The sequence below is a fragment of the Calypte anna genome, chromosome 9, assembly GCF_003957555.1.
Source record: "Calypte anna isolate BGI_N300 chromosome 9, bCalAnn1_v1.p, whole genome shotgun sequence".
NCBI classification, from domain to species: Eukaryota; Metazoa; Chordata; class Aves; order Apodiformes; family Trochilidae; genus Calypte; species Calypte anna.
In genome coordinates, this window is record NC_044255.1 from 8,855,876 (window position 1) to 8,872,564 (window position 16,689).

At 52.4% G+C, this 16,689-nt stretch overlaps 1 protein-coding gene across 1 annotated transcript in view; it reads left to right on the forward strand.

Moving 5' to 3' along the window:
* Positions 1–2,576: 2,576 nt before the first annotated feature.
* The window catches only part of EPHB1 (EPH receptor B1), a 71,895-nt gene continuing 57,782 nt past the window's right edge, over positions 2,577–16,689 (forward strand). Inside the window, 1 exon segment of the mRNA XM_030456050.1 lies at positions 2,577–2,821. Coding sequence (XP_030311910.1) covers positions 2,764–2,821 — 58 coding nt within the window. The 5' untranslated portion in view covers positions 2,577–2,763.

Genomic DNA, 16,689 nt, shown 5'->3' on the forward strand with positions numbered 1-16,689 from the left:
AGAGCTAATTCTGGCAGCTGACTGCCACCATCTCGATGTGCTGCCAGCTGTGTGCCACGGGAACAGAGGGACTGGCCTGCCCGGAGGCTGCCTGTGCTCTTAGCAGGTCTTTGCTCCTTATCCTTCCTGCACTAGAGCCTGGTGGACAGAACCAGAGGGTTTCCCATGGCCCAGAGCTGGGGTTTTGTCTTCTGCAGAGTGCTCACTGAGAGCCACAGCGTGCTGCTGCCACTGCCCTGGCTGTGGGGCCTTTTGGTCTGCTGGAGACAGCTCTGGGACACAGGGTCCTGGGGAGAAACAGGAGAAGATGAGACCTCGTTGGTGGCCTTCTGGTCCTAGGGTGGGGACCATGAGTTGGACAGGGTGCTCTAGGAGAGGCATCCTGCTGATGGCAGGCTCAGAGGGGGGAGACAGAGCAAAAGCTGCCCCCAAAGGGAGAAGCTGGCTTCAAAGTCCTTGCAGTTTTCTCCAGAGGGATGGTGGTGGGGACAGCTCTAGGGTGGCCTGTGGCCATGATCCCACGGGGTGAGTGAGCAGAGGTGACCCTGCAGAGCAGTGCTGCTGCCTTCCTCTGCCTGTCCCTCTGCAGTGAAGAGTTTTTTCCCTGAGCTGCTTCCTGCAGGAGAAGCAATCGGTGTTCAGAGGCTGGGAGCAAGGCTGACAGAACACAAAGCTTTTTGAACAAACACAGCTGGCTTTTACCCAGCGCAGCCAACTCTTTGGCCAGCTGAAAAAGAAAGCAGAAGAATATTGATGTCTTTCATTTTTTTCGCCGTACAAAATTGTCAGCCTTTCTTTTGGTCAAATGTGTGTTCCTGAATGTGAGTTTTTCAGTTGATAACAATTATTTGCAGGGGGGGGAAAGAAAGCCCCCCAAGTGAGGCAGTTCTCTGAGTAACTCACATGCTCAGCTCTTTGCCTCTTGTATTTTCAAATGATTAACATTTTTTTTTTTTTTTGCTTTGCACATCATGAATATTCTATACTTGAGCTGTTACTGAGTTGTGCTAGATCAGATAAATAACATGGTGTTGCTTTTGTGGCAGACTGGATAAAGATGCAAATAATACTGACATTTACTTCACAGTTTTCTTTCTGTGATCCTCTGAGTGAGTAAACTGGATTGCTGAGATATTCATGGAAAGGAAATGTAGAAGCCTTGTCAAGATGAAAGCAAATTTCCCTAAAACTTAGCCAGAATGTTCTTGGCAATTTTTTCTGTTATTTGCTCAGCTGAATAGGAGCTGCCTGAAATATACATTGCACAACTGAAAAAAAAAAACACCAAACAAAACCCCCAAATTTCTGTAGCACTGCTGAATGTCTTTTGCACTCCCTTTCCCTGGGGAACTGATGGTTTTCCTGTGCTCAGTACCTCTCAGAGATGCTGGTCCATCTGCGGTACCGGACATGAGCCCTGGGTGCAGTGAGGTGACTGTGACCTCAATGAGCCCTCGCTGTCCCCTCCCCAGCGTGGTCCCAGATGTAGGGAAGTGTCAGGAAAAGAGGGATGCAGTCAGCTTTGTGCCAGGGGATGTGAGGCTTGGGAAGAGGCTCAGGGGCCGGCTTGGTGAGGTGTGTGCGATGAGTCTCCTTCAGTGTTGGAGAGACCCTGGCCCAGGTTGCCCAGAGAAGCTGTGGCTGCCCCATCCCTGGCAGTGTCTCAGGTCAGGTTGGATGGGGCTTGGAGCAACCTGGGCTGGTGGGAGGTGTCCCTGCCCCATGGCAGGGGGGTTGGAACTGGATGAGCTTTAAGGTCTTTTCCAACCTCATCCAGCCTGTGATTTCTTCTGGATGATTCTGTTCAGCAGCCAAGGGTACAAATTGCTTGAGGCCAGACGAGGGTGAGATCCCACACTGCAGAGCTGTGAGAACGTGGGTCTGGGGACAGGAGCTGTGGTGGTGGGATGCTGAGGGCAGCCTGCTGCTGCTCCCCTGCTCCTGGAGGTCTCTTCTCCGGCTCTGGAACTCTGTCCTGCAAGCGGTGAGAGGCCCGGGAGAAGCTGAGAGGAGAGGAGACGCCAGCACCGAATTCTCTGAGCCTGAGCTGGGAGCAGCCATGTTTCGTGGTGAGTCAAGGAGACCCCCAGCCCCTCGGTGAGCGGCTGCTTGTTTGAGGCTGTTTGCCCGTTTGCGGCTGTCTCTTCAGCCTCCCTTTTGCGGGGCACAAAGAGGGGATTCGAGTCTCGGCCCCCTGAGGCGAGCTCCCTGCTCGGGGCACCGCGGAGGGGCTCGGGGTCCGCCCCGTCGGGGCTCCGGCTGAAGAGCAGGCGGCGATGGCGGCGAACCGGCAGGGGGCGCTCTCTCCCTTCGGACGGCAGCCTGCGGGGGGCGGGGGCGCGACGGGGCGCACAACGGGGATTGGCGGGGCGGTGGCATGGGCGGGGACGGGAGGCGGTGGGGATTGGGGGGGCGGGGCTGGAGGACGGCGGGGATTGGCGGGACTGTGGTGTGGGCGGGGTCAGGCCCGGACGGCGGTGGCGATTGGCGGAGCGGCGGCGGGGGCGGTGCCGGGCGGCGGCGGGGGCCGACGGCGGCGTGGCTGCACTCCCCACTCGCGGCGGCGATGTGACCCGGTCGGTGCGGGGAGGCGACGCGGTCCCGGCCCGTCCCGTCCCACCCCATCCCACCCCATCCCACCGATCCGGCCCAGTCCGGCCCGGCCCGTCCTGGCCCGCGGACGTACCCCCATGCCCGCTCACGGCCGCCCGCCGGTAGCGGCTGACGCCTGCGGAGCAACGACGCGCGGGGCCCGGGGAGGCGATGGCTGCGGATCTGGTGGTGCTGCTCTGCCTGGCCGCCGCCGCGGCCGCCGTGGAAGGTAAGACGGCACCGGGAGCGGAGGGGGATGCGGAGCCGCGGGTCCCCGGTTCTGGGAGCATCACTCGCCGCTTCTGCACCGGCGGCGCAGCCGCGGGAAACCGGCTCGCCCGCCGTACCTCGCTCTGCGCACTGGCCCCGGGGCTGGCTCCGAGGGCGCGGAGCTGCGTTGGGCATCGGGCGGTGGTGCCAGCCGTTCTCCTGCAGTCCGGGGCAACTGGCCCGGGACTTTGCAACGGGGCGGGAGGTGGCCCCGGGAAGGGGCAGGGGTGGTTCCAGCCCTCGAGAGTGTGGGGGGTGCTCCGGGGAACCCGTCCAGGCGTGTGTGGGACGGGCGGCTGCGCCCAGAGTCCCCTCCGGGTCCCCTCCCTGGCGGGGTTGTGTCCGAGGGGGCCGGTGGGGACCCTTTTCCAGGGCGGTGGCTGTGCAGGGGCCTGCCGGTGGTCATCCTGCTCCTCCCGTGCCTCCCGACGCCCGTGGGAGCTTTATGGAAGAGGTGGGGGGTTTCCTTCCCTGGCGTCGGGCTGTGCCAGGAGGCGCTTGTCCCGTCGGTGGAGCCACGGAGGAAACGTGTGGCCCTGGGCTGTGGGCAGCGAGGAACGTGTGGTTGTGGGGAGGGGAGCCGGGAGGTCTTGTGGGCCAACGGAGCTGGTGGCCACCATGGGGCTCGGGCCCCTTCTTTGAGGGGATAGGGGAGATGGAATTCAGGTGATGTTAGCGAGGTTGTGGCTGAGCTGGGAGGAGGAGACCGGTGGCCTAGCTCCAGGCAACACGGAGCCGGTTCGGGATCTTCTGCGATGGGGTGGGAGCGGTGTTGGCCGTGGTTGCCCTTTGCCGAATGGTGGTGGCCAGGCCCGCTCGTCGCGGCGCCTGCTTGCCACCGGCTTTCTGGCTGGCCTGGGCGTTTGCTTTCCTTCTTTCTCGAGCTTCCTCTCTGGGCAGCTCTGTAGAAATCGCTGGAGGTGAGAACGCGAGCAACCAGGTGGGTGTTTGCTCGGTTGAGAAGGTCCAGGACCTGTTAGCAGCGCTTCACTAGCCGGCGCTTGCAGCATCAGCTGCTGCAGGCGCTGCTGAAAATCGGGGCTGGTAGGGAGACCTCTGCTCTGTCCCTCCCCGAGAGCAGTCCTGGGGGACATGTCTGTGTCCATGTGTCCTGCAGGTTCTTCCCCAGTCACCCTCCTCCCCAAAGCACAGGCCAGGCCGGCAGAGCCATTCATCACATCCTCACCACCCCCCACCCCCCCCCGCCCAGAACCTGTTGAAGAGCAATATTGGTTCTGCTCTGCTGTGGAAATTACTTTGGATAGTAAAGTAGCATCCTGGGAGAGAAATGTCAGAGTTAAGGAAAATCTGGGGACTGGGGATTTCTGAGGCAGAGCAATTGGATGCGAGTTGGAGTTAAGGTGGTGATCGACTGGCGTGGTTGTAGAAAGAAAACACCGTTTTATTGGAGCTTTTTAAAATCCTTATGGATCCTCCTGGTGCAGTGGTTGAATTTCCTAAATTAAAACAGAGATTTCTCTAAGTGAGCAGAAGCATCTCCTAGGGCCTGACCTACCCTAGGCTCTGGCTTTCCCCCTGGAGGGACCACCAGCCTGGTTTTGATGGTAGCCAGGAAAATCTACGGTTGGAGCCCAGCGCTGCCGTGGGCTGCAGAAGCAGCCAGGAGAGGGATGGCTTCTGCATCTCCAGTCAGCCAGCGAGGCAAAAAGTCTTTCCTGGGGGCTGTGGAGATGTCTGGGGCTCTGCATCCTGTCAGAGGAGGATGCAGCTGGGTTTGGGGCCAGGGCTGCCTGCAAACATTTCTTTATCCACCTTAAAACCTTGCTAACTCATTGCCTGCAGCACAGCAGCCTGTGAGAGAGTAGAGTCATTTATCTGAGTTTTCTTGTGGTTACTAGATTTTTACCAAACCCTGTGGCTTTTCTGCTGGACATCTGGATTTTTATAGTCTTTTTTTTTTTTTTCCTTTCTTTTTTTGTGTCTTGTAAAGAGTGGACGTGAGGAGATGACAGGAACAAATACTCTGTGTCTCCCACACCCTGCAATCATTCAGGAGCCGCTCGCGTGCTCTCTCTCGTGTTAGCTGAACCAAATATAATCACATTTAGCATAGGGAGCGGGTGGGAGCAGCCTGACGTTAGATGTTTTAACTCCAGAGCTGTCAGAGTTTGAGGTGTCGATGGGTCAGCTGGGGCTGATGTCCATTTTGGTGCAGCTTCTCCACAGATGATGCTATTTAATGACCTTACCTGGCCACCAGCTCCCTGCTCTTTTTCAAACTGGATTCTTATTTGATGTTTTTTTTTCCCCTCTTCCCATACCTCTGCGTGCAGCACCAGGCTGAGCAAAGCATGGGGAGGGAGGTGGAAAACCCTGCTTGAGGGGTGGTGTATCAGCTTGGTTTGGCTGCCTGTGCTTCTATGCTCACTTGCCCTCCTGGCTTTTGGAACCACAGCCCGGGAGAAGGGACGAGTTTGGGGTTTTGCTTCCAGGGTGATGTCCTTGGCTGCTGCTCCTTGCCTGCTGCCCGCCACGGGTGCTTGCTCTCCTTGCATTTTGGCTCAGGACGTGCACATCTGTTGCGGGCTTCCTCTGCTTCTGCTGGGTGCTGGAGTGGTGCCTGTGCTGAGCTGGCAGCTGCCATGCAGCCCATCACCATCATCATCATCACTTCCAGGGCTTCCACCTTTGGCTCAGCTGCCTCACCCTGAGCAGAGCGATTTTCAAAGGAGAAGCTAGGGATCACTCTTTCAAGAGAGAATTTGCAAGTGCTAGTATTCTAGGTGGGAATTTGCAAGTGTTAGTATCCTGCCAGCCATTTACTTGTTTTGCACAAGCTATCTGAAGGGGGGGGGGGGGGGGAGGGGGAAACCAACCCCCAAGGGGAAAAAACGTACTCTTGGCATGATGAGTGAGCCCAGTCTTGTCAGCCTGGAGGGAAAGTGTTTTGTCAAGTCATGGAAAAGGGGCCTGAGACTGCAGATGCCTGCGTTGCTTTATCTTTTTTTTTTTTTGCCTAATTACTGGTATCATTGATTCATTACACCTTGCCTCACGCTTCTTCCTCCCTCCCTGTTCCCATTGTGCTTGGGGCTTGAAGATGGAGGTGAAGGAAAGGGAACATGTCACAGGGCCTCCAAAGGGTCCTGCTGGCCCAAAGCTGCAGGTGACCTGCGTGGCTGGCACCACAGCATGACAAAGGGCTGGAAAGACTGAAAATGGAGATTTTTTATTTTTTTTTTTATCCCTGGACTGCAGCTCAGATGGTGGTGGAGATGGCTGTGGCAGGGCTGTCCCTGAATTGGCGGCAGCCTTGCTGGAATCCACCTCCTGGGCGACGTCTGCATCTGTATTTCATGTCGCTTTCCTTCCTTAAGGTGAAGGTCTTGATTTATTTTTCGCCTTAATTAAAGCCTTGAATATTACTTTCCCCCTAATGCAGCAGAGCCAAAAGTTGAATAACTGACAGTGCTCTGGCGGCTCAGCTTGGGAAGCCCATTAGAGATGAAAATGAGCGTCGGCAATGATGGAGAGATCCAAAAAGCAGGGCTGGAAATGGAAAGCCTGCCTGTGGGGCTGTCATTATTACTATTTATTTGATGCTGAAGGTGGTCTCAGAGCAGTTAATGCAAATGAAGGAGCTGTGTAAAAGACAGGCACTGAGAAGGTGGGGTCTGGGATAAATGTATTTCTTTTTCTGCTTGCCATCTCTGGATGGAAAGTATGTTCTGGCCCTGGGCTCCCAAGTGCTTAGTGGCCCTGTTGTGAGCTGCCAGGGGGCGGTTTGCAAGGTGGCCTCTCGCCCATCCTGGCTGAAGTTCCTCACACAAGAGGACAGAATGAAGCCTTCCACTGGCCTCAAAAAAACCAGAAGAATATATTGAAGTTTGATGGTACAGTAGCTGGAATGTGTTTGGCTGGTTCTGGGTCCTGTGCTGAATAATAGATGTTTCTAGCAGAGATGGGTTCTGCAAGAACCGTTTGGTGGAAAGGGGAAAACTGTACATTGGACAATGGGTAACTCCATCCTGATCAGGTGTGCAGAGTCTTGGAGATGATGGGTCCTGGCACAGCAAGGGTGCTGAGGGATGGGGCTGCTGGAAGAGATGCTTGGAGCAAGACTGAGGCTAGCAGAGTCCTGTTCTTGTGATGCCTGAGGTGTGTGCTGCACAGAAGCCTTGGGAGGCTTTTCTTACCTCTCTCAGCATGGGTACGAGCTCCTCATTACCGTGGCATGGAAACGGCTTCAGGCAGGGGTCCCAAACCTGTCTGAGACAGATGGAAATTTGCTGCATCCCCTCTAGCCCAGAACAGGGGTGGCAAAAGCAGTCACTCAGCAGCACAGGGGGGCTGAGGAGAAGTGAATGTTTCCCCCAAAATATTCACTGGGATTTGAGCGTGCATTGTGGTTTGACCTTGCTCTTTCTGCAAACACTGGGAGCTCTCAAGCGTTCCACGCGTCAGCGCCTGTGTTGGGCAGGTGTTAAGCTGGGACAATTTGCTGGGTAGCAGTTTGGGAAGGCAGGGCTGTGATGTTGGGAAGCTGGAGTGTGGACATTGCTCACAGAGGTGGCTGGAGGTGGAGCAGTTAACCCACCCTGCTGGGTGTTGGGGATGGCAAATGAAGGTGAATCCAGAAGGTGGTTCAGATGCCTCATGGTCCATGTGTGAATGTTGGGCGCTTCTGCCTGCGGAGCCTCTGGCATCCCTCCCTGCTTCCCCTCTTGGTGGAGGCTGGAAATGTGCAAAAAAAAGACAGAGTGATGTCTGAGTAGCATTAGGAAGGAGCCAGGACCTCAGGTAGACATGGAGCTGGTTACTGCAGAACCCAGTTTTTAGGGACTCCAAATCCAGCCTTTCCAAAAGCAAGTGGCTTGAGCAACTGTGAGGGAGCAGAGTGGTGAGAAAAAAGGGGCCGTGTGTTTGTAGGAGTGAAAGGGCCTGTGCCTTATTTATTTATATCTCATAACTTCTGAATTATTAAAGTGCGTTGAGCAGAGATGAACTTTTCCCTGCTCGGTATTTATTATTGTTTCATTTTCCTGGAAGTTGGAGCTCTGAGAGCTTTGATAAATGGGCTGCAAAGGTTCTCTAGTTTCTCTGGAGCTCATCTAAATATCCCTGTATCCTTTGCTGAAAAGCTAATTTGTAATTTCCTATGGTAATGCTGCTTGGCGAGTTCTAATGATCCACCAGGGTCTGCTTTTCCTCTTGGTTCTCTTCTGGGGGAGTTAAAGCTACCATCAGAAAATGGTGTGAAGCCTGGAAACTGGCCATTAGTCCCCTAAATTTTTGGTCTAATAACAACTCACCAGAAAGCATGTGGACCATATGGTCCGTTTTCTCATGCCTGGGCTGCAGGCATCCATCTCCCTTGGGTTTGGTTTCTGCAGGAGGGATGGGAGTGGTGGCAGGAGCCCTGTGCTGGTGCCACCACCCATCCCACCCGTGTGGGTTTGCATCCGTGACCAGAGCGCCCTGACGATGTGCCAGAATCCCTGCTTCTGAAAGCCTCTCCCACCACCCTGATTATAAACAAGCGTTATCAGTGTTTTGAATAATTGAAGAGGCTTTCTGTTGAATATTTAATTACAATAATATTTGGTTAGCGGGGGTTGTTGCTCTCCTTTTGTGCAATTGAGAATTGCTGCAAGAAAACAACCTGTTCAAAGAAAATGTTGGTGTCTATGATCATTGATTTTTTTTCCTTCTCTTTTCTTTTTTTTAACTAATCACTTATTCATTTGAAAATGTTTAATTAGCTCAGCTCCATTAAGAATCTTTGGCATTTAAACGTGATGTTTCTAAAATAATTATAGTTTTGCCTGCTAAGCCCACAACCCAGGGTGACCTAATTACTATTAAAGCATCCGTGCTTTGGGCTGGCTTTAATAAGTTCCTGCTGGGAGCCTGGCGGTGAGAAATCACAGAGGCGAGGGTTCAAAGAGGAGGAGGGGGCTTGGAGAAACCCAGCCTGAGCTTCTTCCAACCTAAACTTGGTGAGTTTGGGCAGGGGTTGCTCCTAGGTTTTTGGGGAGATGCTTGGAATTTGGGCAGGATACACGCAGGAGGATGACGGGAGCAGCCTGCCCAACCATCTGCACCATGGCCTTCTTCTGTGCTGCCTGCTTTTGGGGGGTGGGAAGTGGTCACCTGGAAAAGGAGAGGGCTAGGGGGGTTTACTTAGTGAATGTTGATTTCCTTGTTTTCCTCTTTTAAGTTGTTCCCCTTAATAAGCATGTGGAGTCCTTTCAAGATCCTTATGGATGGGTGGGGAAGAAAAAAAATCAGGTGCAAAGTTTATCTTGGGGTTGATTGCTTTTTAAATATCAAGTGCATTTTGGGCTTTTTTTCTTTTAATGTGGAAATAGCCATGCCAAGTAATTAAGGCTTAGTAAAGCCTGAGGTCTGCTTCTTAGTGTAGTGAGAAAAACGTTTAATATCTGGGGAGGCATCCAACAGCGTTGCTGGTGCTGGAAGCTGGTTAAGCTTTGATTTGTTCTGCAGTAAATAAAAGTGGTGGCTGGGAATAGGTAAGAGGCTGTGGAAATCCTCATGTTCAGGCTGCTTCCTCCCACCTGGGATGGAGGCTTTGTCATGCCTTTTAAAGATTGTTGCAGGATATTTTCTATCCAAAAGTCCTTCTTACATCCCTACCCCGTGTGCTGGCAGCCTGTGTGCCACCTCCCAGAGCAACCCAGCACCAGATTTTGGGTTATTCAAACCCAACCAACACCACAGAATTTTAGAATGCTAGGGGTTGGAGGGAACCTGTAGATATCGTAGGGTCCAATCCCCCTTTCAGAGCAGGATCACCCAGGGCAGGCCACACAGGTCCACATCCAGGTGGGTTTGGAAAGGCTTCAGAGAAGGAGACTCTACAACCTCTCTGGGCAGCCTGGGCCAGGGCTCCCTCAGCCTCACAAGAAAGAAGTTGAGGTGGAACTTCCTATGTTCCAGCTTCAACCCATTATTCCTTGTCCTATTACTGGGCACCACTGAAAAGAGATTGGATAGAATCAGTTTGGTGGGAAAAGACCTTTCAGATCATCAAGGCCACCACTAACCCATGGCTCTCAGCACCACATCTCCATGGCTTTGAAGTCCTTCTAGGAATGGGGACTCTGGGCAGCCTGGGCCAGGCCCTGACAACCTCACCTTGACTTGCTTTGAACATGGCTGGGTTTAGTTGTCTTTCCCTGACTAAATATTTTCTTGAGGGGAAGGGTAGCTCTGGCCACTGCCCTGATGCTGGTCAGCACTGGATGCCCTCTGCTCTTAGTTCTGCCATCTCTTGGGAAGCCTCTGCAGACCTGCCAAGCCCAAAACCTGTTTCACATCTGTTTTTGCTACATTTTTCCAATTTTCTTTCTGCTTACAGGGCAGATCATGGAGGACACCTCATTTTCCCTGGCTCTGCGTTCCAGGTTGCCTTCTGAGCTTGGCTTGGCCTGGTGGGCTGCTTCTCCTTGATCCCCAGAACTTAGAAAACAGGGCTGCAGCATCTGATTTTGAGCATGTGGTTGGTGTCCTGTGCCCATGGGGTGTTGGGGGCACAGGGGCAAAGTGGGGAGGGACCTGGTGTTGGTCCCTTTTCACCTGCTGCTAAAACATGCACTTTGGGTGGGAGGGATGGAGCAGGGTTGAAGTTTTATGGAGGTTTTTGATTCCTTTTTTTTTTTTTTTTTTTTTTTTTTTTTTTTACTTTTTCTTTGCAATCAGAGGCTGGGGACGGGGCCTTTGATTACTTGAGGCCTCCACTTGCTTCAGCTGCTTCCTTAGCTGCAGGGCTGGAGCTGACTCATTATCTCCCTCACTAGGGTCCTGTTGATAGGAGGATAATTGCTTTTTTGCTCAAAAGACATTAAATCACCACTGAAGAGGCAAAAGGGTGGGAATTGCATCTACCTTGGGAAAACCAGGAGCCCAGCAGAAGAGCTGAAAAGGAAATGCCCTTCTCGGGTGGCAGGAGAAGAGCAGGGCTGGTGGCAGGGTCTGTTCTCGTCCCCCTGAGCAGCCTGGTTGGGGACGACTGGAGTGGCCCAAGGACCCAATGGGGAACTGGTCTTGGTAAGTGGCTGGACACTTTTAAATATGTTTGTTTTTGTCACCCAACACCTTTAGGTTCATATTTCCAAATGCCCAAGGAAAGAGAGGGACCTGTAGGGACAGAGTGGGAGTGGGATGCTCTCAGAGTGCTCCATGAGGCATTGGCTCTGGTTTCATTTGAAACAGATGTTTGAAAAGAGCAAAATCTGTGTTTTTGAAGATCACCAGGGTCAGAAGCCCTATCTACAATGTTTTTCATTTGTTCAGGACTTCTGCATCATGCTGCCTCGTGTAGTGTACCAATGGTGCCTGCAAGGTTGCTCCCTTGGTGTTCCTCCTCCGTGGTGTGTTGCAGCATGGAGATGTTCTCACCATGTGGTTGCTCCTTCCTCAGGCTTCTGCTGTGGTTATTTTTAAAGCTGTGATGTCTTTAGTGGTTAAGGTGGTGTAGGACTGAGGGTTGGACTCAATGAGCTTGAAGGTCCTCTCCAGCCACGATGATTTTATGACTCTGTGTCAGGTCTCTGCATATTGAGTGGAAGAAATTATGGGTAGGACTTGGCCATGGGTGAACCTGAGGTGCATGGACCTGCTTCCCAGCCTGTTAGGTTTGGCTGAAGCTGTCTGGAAGATCCATGCCTAGTGGGTGGATCCCCTGGAGATTCAGGTAGGGCACCCCCAGCCCTCAGCCGTCAGCTGGCAGTGCCTCCCTGCCCCACAGATGCCAAAGCTGACCTAGCGGTGGGGAGGAGAGGAGATTGATGGAAGCCATGAGGTCACCAGCTGCTTGCATTTTATTTATTTCTTTAAATCTTTACAACATTCTGAGGAGAGCGGGATGTCTTCCAAACATTTAAAGGCTTCCTAATAGGATACCTGAAAGCTTTCTTCGGTCTTGAATGAATCAAAGTGCAAATGTTTATAATGCAACAACACCCACACGGGCTGGGAGAGGAATTTTATTAAGGCAGGAGAGTCAGAAAACAATAATAATAAAACATGTTTTATGAAGTTGGCGAGAAACTTATAAACTAGGTGGAGTTTTACAGCAGATGAGTTTGATACAAGTTGTAAATTTGAATTCCCAGGCTGGTCCTCAGGTCTTGCTCTTTATTACCTGAAATAACATTCTCCACTTTTAATAGCTGCCTGCGAAGGGGGTTTTATCTTCCTAAACGATCCGCCATGCAAGCATGCGAGGCTTGTGATACAAGATTTCAACCTGGCCCAAAGACTTTAGCTCTTCCCTTCAGCAGTTGCTGGGGTGGGGAGGAACCTTGGAAATCCTTACGTGTAGTCCCTGGTCTGTAGGAAAAAGAAAAATAATCTTATTCTGCTAAGAGAAGTACGTTTTGTTAATATATTGGCAAAGAGGGACTGAAAGGTGCTCCTGATAAATCAGTGTTTTGCACTGCTGTGTGGGAGGGGGGTAGTATCCATTATTTATTAATAAATGGATCAATAATCTATTTATTAAGAGTGGCCAGTGATAGGACAAGGGGAAATGGATTTAAACTTGAGGAGAAGAAGTTTAGACTGCATCTTAGGAAGAAGTTCTTCAATATGAGGATGGTGAGGCTCTGGCCCTGGTTGCCCAGAGAAGCTGTGGCTGCCCCCTCCCTGGAGGTGTTCAGGGCCAGGCTGGATGAGTCCTTGAGCAACCCTGTCTGGATGAGAGAGGTGTCCCTGGCCATGGCAGGGGGGTTGGAGCAGATGATCTCTAAGGTTCCTCCCAACCTCAGCCATTCTGTGATTAACCCAGGGACTGGTGATGCATTGCTGCCTTTGGTGTCCCCCTTCATGGTGGGTGTCACCTCAGGGGTGACATTTGGTGACCCCCTGCACCTTTGGCTGCTCGGCAGCTGTACGGGGGGGGCAGGGTGTAGAAATGCTTCATCCAACCCCTGTGCTGTGGATGCACAGGCTGGCAGATTATTCCTCTCAGAAAAAAAATCCAGGATTACTTAGGGAAAGTGTTCTAGCTAATCGCCAGGTTATTCCCTTTAAAATGGGAAAGCAATTAGGGATGTTTTTTTCCTAAACAGGCTTCCCACCCATGGATCTGCTGGGATTAGCCTATGTGGGCGTGTAAATATTTAGTTTCCAAGGACTTCTTTCTTTTTTTTCCCCTTCCTTGAAGAAACAGCATACGATAAGCAGTTGAAACGAGGCAGCAGCTACGTTTGGACATTTGCCCCAGCATCCAAAAAAAAAAAAAATCTGATTGCAATTAAAGATGAGCCACAAAGGAAAATGAAGCTTTTGCTGGCACGGTGCGCTGAGCTGACTTTCAAAAGCAGGGTTTCCTCTGGTTGTGTTTGAAGTTGAAGAGAAGTTTTGCCTTGGGGTGCTTGGAAGCTCGGAGTGATGAGGAAAAATACAGCCCTGAGTCAAGAAGGGCTACGATTGATTCGGGTGGGCTTGGTTGGACCTGGTTGGGGTGCTCTTTGAGCTCACTTCCACTCACAGAGGTCTCTTTTCAACATCCAAACAACTCAGACTTTTTTGCACCAAGGCGCTTTGATGTTTGGCTTCAAAACCATGTTTTGTTTTGAAAGTTGTTGCAGCGCTTGCTATGTGTTTGTAAAACTGGGAAGGAGAGTGAAAAGAAGCTGAAATCAGAAGCAAAAATACGTAGTTAGATGCAAGAAATGGTTTTAACCGAGTGATGCAGTGGAGTTGCAGATCAGAGGAATGCTTAAAACCCAAGAATTCACGCAGCTCTCCCTGAGATCTGCATCCCTGGGGACCTTCAGAGCTGTTCCTACAGCTGAGGAATACCCTGGCTGAGCTGGGGGGTGAGGCCAGAACTTGCATTCCCTGTCCATCTAATGAATAAACTCCAAACCCAAGTTATAAAGCATTAGAAAGCCACTGGAAAAAAACCTGCACAGCCCCAAGGTGTTGGAGGTCAGAACTTGTCACCCATGAGCCGTGTGTCTTTGGTCCCCCATCCTGGATATAGTCACAAGGTACTTTTGGGCTATTGATGCTTCAAATGCTCATGCAGCCATCGTTTTTCCCTCTGGCAGGGGGTACTTATTGCAGGCACTAATTCAGGGCTGCCCTTCTTCAGGTGCCTTGGTCTTTCTTTCAGAGATGCCAGTTGTTCAGCTGTAGTTGTCAACTTTTTATCTGTAGGTCCCTGTGCTGGAAAACCTTCAGAGGTTTTTAAGGAGGCAAAGGGAGCCTGTAGGTTGAGATTTATGTTTTTTTGGTTGTTATAATTATTATCATAATAATTAAAACGTATTTTTAGCAGCTGAAACTTGAGCCCGTCTGGGTATTTATACAGCAAGATGTTTTGGATGAGGAATAGGCCAAGACAGTCACGTGGTTGGGGGCCAACGCTGAAACAAAAGAATCCATTTATTATCCAGGCAGGAAATTTGTTCTTTGGGATGTTGTAGCTGCAGACATAATGATTTCATTTCCTCCAGTTCCCCCAGATTAATGGCTTGTGCTCTTTTGTTTGTGTGCCTGTGTTATTTCTGCAACGCCATGGCCTCCCTCCCCCCCCTCCTCTTCTGGGCTGGCCTGTGCAAACACGTGTGCAAGTGCCCTGGGCAATGGGGGCTGTGGGGTCTCCAGGTGGGTCTAGGGGGTGTTTGGAGCTGGGAGAGCTGTGTGTATGCTGTGGGACCACCTGGGGTGGCCTTCCTGGTAGTGTTGGACATTCTGGTGCACATGTGTTCTCAGGGGTCTCCTCCTCCTGTACCCCTGGGGGTCTCCTGCACCTCTCGCTGTGGATGTTCTCCTGTGTCTCTGGTGGTCTCCACCTCCCTGCTGTGGTGGCTGGGGCAGCAATAGCCGTTTTTCCTAGGAAGTTGAGATGGGATAGGGATATGGGTGAAGAAGCATGCATATGGTGGGCCTTGTGGAAGGCATGAGAGCAGCGTTGTCTTCTTTGTGGCCATCCTTGAGGCTGTAGGAAGGTGTTGTGTCTTTGGTGGGAAACTTGAACGTTTGCACCATGTGGGCAAACACCTCCTGTTCCTGGATGTACAGGACTCAGCAGCCCCCTCTGTGCTGGCTGGGTTGGCTTTTCACCCCAGGCAGGTCCCAGCCCCTTGCAGGCCCGCTGGCCATCTGGAACCCAGTGACACCTCCACTCTCTCCTCCTTAGAAAACACAAGAGACCCATCTTTGTGGACACTACAAGAATAGCAGCAGCCTTAATTGCTCCCCGTCTCCCTCTCTGAGTGCTTGGCTCTCAAAAAGTGATGTGACAGATGTGTGAGGCCTTCGCATTGCCACCGCCTGAAGGGTCCTCTCGGGGTTACGGCACTGAGCTTTTAATTTACTGTGTGCAGCGTGACTGCAGTCTTCTGGTCCAGATTAGTCTGGAGGAACCTGGTGGAGCTGGAAGTACCTGTCTGTGATGAGGAGCTGAACGTGGTGCTGCCTAGGATCGGAGCTGGAGGAGGTTTGGTGACCATCTTGCTGCCCTCCTTCCTGGCTCTACCTCTTTCCCTCCCCTCAGTATTTAAATTTGGGGAGGAGAGAGTTTCAGCTACCCGTTCTGGAGGAGGTTTTCCTGCAGCTCAGTTGAAGCGAGGCCCCCTTGGCCATCAAGGTGAACCTGCCATCTTCTGGATGTTTGTGTGCAACAATCCCATCTTGCACATGCCTCGCACCTTCTCACTTCTGTTCTCCTGAGCTTTTGTGCCATGAGGGATGCTAGGGGTTGAAGGTGTGAGCCCACCATCTGAAAGCTGTGGAACAGATGGGTGGGGAAGTACCCCGGTGAGCTGCAGCTGCTTTCTCCCCACCTGCCTGCCCTCCCTCCCAAATGGCTCAGGTGACAGAGTTTGTGCGGATGTGACAACTCTGTCATGCAGAAGATGATGAACAGTAATGAGACCCAGAGCACAACGTGCACTTAAGTTGATTTATTTCAGCAAGGAAACCACAATCAGGGAGGATGGGTCAGTGTCATCAGGAGAAGAAGTGGGTATGGAAATGAGCTTCAGGGGAACTTTATCATCAACCGGTGCCACTTTTAAAATGAAGAGAGCTGGTGTGGTGTGAAATGGACCATCCCTCGCCCCTGGTGGGCTGCAGGCACCTCCCCAGCATCAGCTGATGACAGGGCTGGCAGGCTGCTGGAGGTGGCCCTGATGGTCTTCTCCTGGCTTAACCTTCTTGCAACCCTGTGTGGAAGTTTTTTGTGGGGTGAAGTTGTCCCTGGTGCTTTACTCCAGCCCTGCCTGTGCTCTGGGGAAGGAGCCGGGAAGGATAATCCCCCAGCCCGCCTTGGCGCCGCTCCCGGTGCACAGATGGCTGTCCTCATGCTGGAGCCTTTTCCCAGCTTGCACCCGCCGGGGCTGGAGGCAGGGCTGCCAAACCCAGCCTCCTGCCAGCAGCCTCCTCCTCCTTCCTCTTCCTCACCTCCCAGGGCTGGCCAGAGCTTGGGGCCACTTGGCAGCTCAACCTGCAGCTTTGCAGGAAAAGCTCGATGGAAGCACGGTCCCCGAGCTTTTGGTTTTAAGGTTGATTTAGAGCACCGCTGCTTTTTCCTCTCTTCTCGTGGGATGGAGATCCCAGAGCTCTTGGTGTGAGGAGTGCTGGGCCTGGGCCACCTCTGTGGAGTCAGTGGTTTGTCTGCTGCTCCTGGCACAGTTGCGATGGTGCAGCAGAAGCTGCATGAAGGTCCTGAATCCCTTGCTGTGCTCCCTAGGGCTGAAGAGCAGCTTCCCAAGAGGCAATTCCAGCATCTGGGAGCTGTGGGTGTACTCAGGCAAGGGTTTCACACTGGATCTGGGACAGCCATTTGCGTGAAGGGGTGTAGGGAGATCCTGGCCAACACATTTTGTT